General features: G+C 37.7%; 1 protein-coding gene across 1 annotated transcript in view; it reads right to left on the bottom strand.

Moving 5' to 3' along the window:
* Window positions 1-7412, bottom strand: part of UNC79 (unc-79 homolog, NALCN channel complex subunit) — a 106975-nt gene that overhangs the window by 65335 nt on the left and 34228 nt on the right. The window contains 8 exon segments of the mRNA XM_031066324.1: window positions 306-487; window positions 825-982; window positions 2027-2175; window positions 2255-2334; window positions 2727-2868; window positions 4265-4492; window positions 5156-5377; window positions 6669-6809. Coding sequence (XP_030922184.1) covers window positions 306-487; window positions 825-982; window positions 2027-2175; window positions 2255-2334; window positions 2727-2868; window positions 4265-4492; window positions 5156-5377; window positions 6669-6809 — 1302 coding nt within the window.

Raw genomic sequence — 7412 nt, 5'->3', positions numbered from 1 at the left:
CAAATTATTTTCAAATAATCAAAAAAATTATAGTTTTCTACAACAGCAGTTCAAACACAATAATCCTCTGCAGCCATCAAAGTATTTATGGTTGGACTTGATCTTAAAAATTATTTTTTCTATTATTCCAACTTGGGGTAGGGCTGTATCATTTCCCTTGGTTATTTTGTGCATATGTCAAGTACCAAGACCAATAATGCTTGCCTAAAGAGGTATTAGCAGCGACTGTGATGTTGTACATGGGATCTCCAGGTGAAAAGGCAGCTTCCCACTGGAATGTATTTTTTCCCATGTAGCACACCCACCTGTAAAGCTGGCCTCTTTATGGTGTCAAGTAATAGTCCAGCTCTTGTAGCCACTGCTGGGTTGACATCTTCCACAGCAGTCAGGAAACAACAGAATGCATGAGCCAAAGAGTACTTCAATAGGTGGTTTTTTGTCACAGAGTGAATGTCCAAAAATCTGCACAACACAGCCACTTTCTCAACTGTAGCAGCGAGACAGAGGCATATTCATTTAGGCAATGATTTATGTACTGACTAATACACAGATTAATACATAGAAATATGCACAGCTGAGAAAGTAACAATGAAAAATAGCTAGAAAGAGCTATAATTTTGATTTTTATTATCCAAAATGTCTCATCTTCCCCTTTATTTTACTGCACACTGTTTTGCCATAGTTTAGCACCAAACTATCTCCAAAACTCTCCAAAGCAGCAAAAAGTTCATCATCTGCTATATGTCTCCTCAGTTACTGCAGAGAAAGCTCTACTTCTTCAGAGAAGAAACAAAGAGAAAATAAAGTACATTTCTCAGGCCTACCTGCTTCAAATCTCATCTTCCAGTCTTTACTGTTGAAATTGCTGTTTATGATTGCCCAGAAAATGTCAGCTCCATGAGGAAGCGAAAGTGCATGAAGAAGAAGCGGGACTGCCAGGGAAGAAAGCTGAGAGAATTCAGACTTCACAACTCCCCATAAGCTGGCAAGACAAAAGAGTAAGCCTGCTTATAAAGACACTCCCTTGATATCCTTTCTTCTAAATGTAAAGAACTTTCCATGAAAATCTCTATGATCCATGCTGGGCATTTATGTCAATACTACAGAATGGATTGTAGTAAAAACAGAGTAGGAAAACAGAGCTACTGGCAAATCTTCAACTACAGCATTTTTTATTGAAAATCCAGGTTCAAATATTCCTCACTTTGAAATATTTCATTTTGAAAGAGTTTGCCTAGTAGTTCAAGACAACTGCCATGGAACACAGTCTATGCTACGAATTAGGAGTTTCAGCATGACCAGCTTTCAGCATGACCACATAAGCCACATGAACTGTCTTGACACCAAAAATCATGTGCATCCACAAGTAACTAAGAAGCTGGATATTCACAATTTGCTGGTATAGATTCAGGACAGATTCCCTAGGCTGCTAAAACCCTCAGTCTTGGGAGATGCTCAGTGAAATTGATACAGAGCAGCTGTTAAATGCTGACAAACAGTATTTCAGAAGATCATATGCTGATGTTTACTCAGCTAGTTTTCTTCAGAAGTCCCTTTCTCCAAAGAGAATCTTAAAAGGCACAGATTTCAATCCAATTCACTCTAAGTGAACGAACTTCCTGTCCCCCATAAAAATAATTTGAAATACTATTGTTGTCTCAGCTTTAATGCTAAGGCCCTATAAACTGTGTGCCTGCCTTCACGACATCCTGTATTTTATTTTGTAGATTCCAGGAAGATACATCAGTCTCAGGTAATGGTATTATTGAATATGAGAGAGTCTGACTCATTGCAAAAGAGGTGGTTCACAATGGAGTAGCCATGACGGACACTGGTTACCTGCAGGGTTACCTTGACTTCATTTACATCTTAATTAGCCTGTACAATAACTTGTATACAGGTTTCTTAATCTTTCCACACTTCTCTACCACTCTTATTAATTTCCCATAGTAAACTTGCAAATTCTTTGACACTAAGAAAAATGTATACCTGGAGAACCAATGAAGTATGAAGACAAATAACTCACCTTGCAATCAACATATGATCTTGAATATAGGCAAGAAATTGTGGATGGTCTTTTCTTGCTATATACAGGCATTCCCCATGAAGACACAGGATCTTCAGACAATTCAGCATGTTAAAAAGGATGTCTGGTTCTTCAAACCTTGACATTTCCTGTGTAAATAGTTGTTTCTCTCTCAACACAATGACACCACCAGCAATATAAACTAAACTAACAAGTGATCAATGTTACCTGCAATATAGTGTATATGAGCTTCAAGGTAACTGGAAGTTGCTGATAACAAAACTTCCTTTCTGTGTCATTCTTTATCGCTGTTAAAAATGTAAGTTACAGACAGTATTAAAATTCTTTTATCTGTGAATTCAAAATGAAACTAAAGAATGTTAAGGTGATGAGAGATAAATTAATTCTAGGCACATTAACCCTGCAGTCAGCAAAGTTAGTATAGCGTGGAATATGGCATCTAATATTTTTGCTACTTTATATGTTTTAAAAGCCAAGACTTCTTTTAACACTTTTGGGAGACAGTCACACCTGCTATCAACTTATTTACAGCCTATCCAATTAATATGTTGAAAGAATTAAATGCATGATAAAAAAAGTGACTGTGCACTGTTGAACTTGAAAGACTGCTTGTATTGTATATGGGTATAAGCATTTCTTTCAAAGCCTTACTGCAGTAACCTTTTCAGCCTCTACCTACCAGCATTTTCTGTGGTCTCTGGGTGATTTCCTGGGTTTTCTCCATGCTTTGGTGCTGATTTGTCTTCCTCTTCTCCTTCAGTTCCTATAATAAACTCAGGTCTAGTATACAGAAGACTATCCTCGAGGTTATCTGTGGGCTCCTTTAAGAATATAATAAGTTAAATTCATTTCTTGATGTTACCTACATACATGAGGCCATATCCTGCTGACTAAGCTACATATGGTGTGACAAACTGAGCTCAAATGAGGCATTCTTTGTTTAGTTCCATGTACATTTATGCACTCAGATCACCTGCATATCTAATATTTTGCATCAGCAAATGTATACTGACAAAAAAAGTGTGTTTCTGACATTGATTTAACAGAAACTGTATATGCATATTGGAGCTGAGGTGGATTCAATCAAAGGGCCAATACTTCTCTAAGTCTGTCATCCTTGCCTGAAAGGAGTAACAGACAGGAGCAGGGTGTTTCCTGCGCTACTGTGGAGTTACAGGCTTAGGGGCAGGACCTACCTCAGCCACTTTTACATTGAAAACTGTAAACTCCATGCTGGAGTTACTTCTGCCTGTGGCAAGGAGCACAGGATTAAAGGTTCCCATTGTGATATATATGTTGGAAATCTCAGGGTGAAGTCTGGAAGTGTCCCAGCACCCCAAAGACAACAAAGCTTGCTAATTCTCTCTTGAGACAAGAATCTGTACTGGAGGGGCATGAGATGATTTTTCTAGGACAAATAGTATACTGAATACTATGTGCAAAATATCTACTTCTAGCATACACACCAAATGAAATTCTGAAAATTTGACACATAAAAAGGCATCATTATTCCCTTATGGGAGGAAAAAAACTAATAAAAATTTGCTACTAACACACCACAAAAAATGAGCATCAAAATAAATGGAATTATGCCTTCTTCTCAACTACCAGATGGAACAGTTGCATATAATAGATATCCAGCTTAAAATAAATTCATCAGACCACCATCACCACCACCACAGGAAATTCTCCAACTCTTCTGCAAAGCTACAGAAAATTTTAATGATGACTAGTGACTGGAGAGTACATATCTGGGTCTGATAAATTTGGATACTCAACCTGAAGTAAAACAATTTTTCCCACAGTGCTCAGCATTTCAAACAGTCGAGCTCCAACTTGCTCACTTGACAACTGCTTCACTCAAAATCATTAATCATTTCAAAGTATCCACTCCTTGCTTTTATCAAAAGGTAAGTATTAACACTTTATTTTTTTTTTTGAGACACAGTAGGATTGGAGTGATGCATGTCCAAAGTGAAAAAGCACCTCAGTGTTCATGGGGGAAGAGTTCAAGATGGATTAATATTGCCATCTTCCCTGGGTTCTTTGAATCAATTCAAACTTTGGAAATTTTACAGTTCAATGGCATTTTGCTTTAACCCCCCGAATCCTTCATGCCAAAAGTTAGTGTAGCTTTGCTCCCTGAGCACAATGGAATGAGAACAGTGGAGGAGTTTCAGCATACCAATAACACAGACCCTTTCCTGCTCTACTTACCACAAGCCTGATTTCTTCCTTTGGAGCAAGCTGTTCCAGCAGCTCAAAACCCAGCTGGTAACACAGAATGCTGGACTGGCACAGACCACATTCAACTGATTTTTCATCTTTCTGACAGGTGTGAGAACCACCCCAGGGTGCCTGAAACACATTGTTTATGATGGATATTATATCTTTTGAGATGCTGTTCTCTAAGCCCAAAGTGACACCATCATCCTGGAGTTCCATCTGAAAGAAAGTGAAAAGAGTAAGGATTTATTATTAATTAAATTATTTTTAATTAATTTAAATTAAATTATTATTAAAAGGCAGAGTACAAACCATCTGCCTCTTCCTACATTTCTGATAGTTTTATATTACAGTACTGGGAAGAATCTGAGATAAACTGCAACTCAGAATTTTTAATTGCCATTGATGTTGAGGCCCAAGTTCAAACAGCTAGAGAAATAGACAATTTCAAGCATATAATTAATCCATTAATTTTACCTGGAGACTGTCATCCAAAACAAGTGTCCTTGGATTCACAATGTAGAAATTTAGCTATCCAAAAATTGATAACCTAGGCTTACCAACAAATCTCTGCTTCTAGTCTGTAAAAATAAGCAAAGCTCCAAGGAAAAGTTCCTTTCACTAGTGACAGGTCAAGCTGAATGTGGAGCTATCTCACTTCTTTGAACATTAACCTATAATTTCTATAGAGATAAAGACAGATGACAGCTGTACTAGGATTTAAATGCCTTACACTTCATGCCAGGCCCTTAGCAGAAAGAGAATCAATACAGGATCAAAAGAATCAATGCCAGGCCCTAAGGAGAATCAATAAAGGAGAACCAAAAGTGACTACAGAACTTCAGTGTTCCTTCCATGTGGATGCTTTTCTTCTGCAAGTACCTGCTTCAGGATTAGATCAAACATCAGAATGAAGCAATTAAGATTCATTTCCTCATCTTCACACTCAAAATCAATTGTTTTTCCACTAGGATGTCCAAAATTCTTGAAAGGGCTGTGAAAAGGACTACGTATTGGGCTCCGAAATGGGCTCTGGAAGGGGCTTGGGAAAGGACTCAGCATGTTGTGCTGAACTCTGCGCCCAGGGTCAGAAGCAACGCTCACCTGAAAACATAAAAAAATCAACATGTCCAAATAACTGTTAGACATTTAAGCAATCTCATTCTATAAGAAAATGCCAAAAATAGCAAGAACTCTGACAGCCTTGCCACTCCCTTGTGTAGCTTTTTTGCAAAATATACAGGTGTCCCTTATTAACACCACTGAACAATAAGATACAGTGGAAGTACAGGAACTATATTCTGCCCAGATGATACATTCTCTCAAGCTAAGCGGCTGACATCCATTAAGTTATTCCTACTAAGGAGAATTTCAACATCCAAAACCAAACTGAAAATTGGTGCAGGCAGTAAAGCAGCCATCAGGTGACAATGATCCATGGACACTGACTTTAACAGCAAGAAGGTAATAAAGGAGTCCACCTCAAGAGAACTTTGTTACCTAAGGCTGTTCCATGGATACAGGTAGCTGGAAATTAACTAGACACAAGGGCAGTAAGTTGTGTGTGTCTGCACTGATTTATGCCCACACCACAGGAGGCCAGCTAAAACACCCTGAGAACTTCTAGGCATTGCAGGGAGATACTTAGATGACATACCAGGTCAATTTTTACACCAGCTATGGTCTGAGAGACCAGACAGAAAGTTTAATCATTTTTTCTGCTTAGTTTAGAAGTGATCATGGGCTAGGTGTGGCAGTGCTCTCTGCAGAGCTGTATCAGAAGACTGGCAGACCACATGTAAGGAGTCATCAACTCCCCAGATGCTGTAGTTCCTTAAATCTAAAGAATGAGGTCTTTCAAGCAACCTTGTTCCTGGTGTCCTTGAAGCACTTCATCCAAACTACTGGGAAATTAAGTCACATCAGACCAAGTATGTGTAGTACCTACTTATTTGAACATGTTTTCTTCCAGACCATAAGCCTTCGACAGACAACTTTAGATCACATTCTGCATCTCTTGTGTTTGGGACAAAAATGCAGGGAACCAGAAATAAATTCTGCTCTCTCACCCTTTCAAAACATACCCAGGCCCACCAAATTCACACCAGAATACAAAAGGTATGACCAGTTGTCCATAACAGTTTGTTCCTGATGGTTATTAATAGAAGGCGCAAAGAATAAAACAGCTTGGAAAAGATACCAAGAAACTCCTACCCGTGTTACTTTTACAATTTTGTATGATAGAGTAATATTAACTGAAGTCATGCCAATTTTCTTTAATTTTCAAAATGTGCACTGTTTTCAATCAAATGCTGCCATATTGAAAGATGATTTTTAATTCTTCATGTGGACTCTATCAGGAAGACTGTTACAAGCAAAAAAACTAAGCAGTTACCCTCCGAGCTGCAAGATTTCCTGCCAGTTCACTGACTCTTGATTTTCGTTGATTTGCTAATTCTTTTACAGAATTAACTCCATCAGAAAACATGCTGATTAGTAACTGAAGAGGAACCACAATGTCTAGTTCAGACAACACCTAAGGACAGACAATAAATAAGGAAGTATGAGTTTCAAGGTGGATCACAAACACCAGCTACTTTATATGCATTTTTGTAACATGATCCTCAGTTCAGCAAGTTCTGTGCATTTAATTTTGGGATTCAATGAGGTAAGGTGCAAGCTTAGATTCCTGTTAGAGTCAGGGCAAAATAAAAGAGGCACTTTCAAAATACTTGTTGGCATCCACTTGGCGCACCTTGAGATCAGTTTTACGCACAAACACACAGGGATGTGAGATTATTCCACAGAAATATTTCTGTAAAGCAGAAATATTACCAATACTTGAATGAATAACTATTTTTTTATTATTATTCCTTAAAACAGAATTATTTTTTTATTCTAAGAATTTGGTCAGAATGGTAGCCTACGGGTGTCAACATAGTGACAGGACTGTTAATTGCACATCACCTGGAGAATATTCCCAATCTATTATGCCTCTATTACTCAGATAAATATAAACTCATTTGCATTTGTCATTAACTGTTATTAATTCAATAAAAATCTAAAAAAAATCATGCTTTACTTGACAACTCTGTATATATAAAAACTTAAAATTACAGTCAGAAAAATTGGTCTTTGT

Source organism: Geospiza fortis, unplaced genomic scaffold (assembly GCF_000277835.1).
Source record: "Geospiza fortis unplaced genomic scaffold, GeoFor_1.0 scaffold23, whole genome shotgun sequence".
NCBI lineage: Eukaryota > Metazoa > Chordata > Aves > Passeriformes > Thraupidae > Geospiza > Geospiza fortis.
Note: the sequence above shows the minus strand (reverse complement) of the source record. Positions and strands in the feature narration are given on the sequence as shown.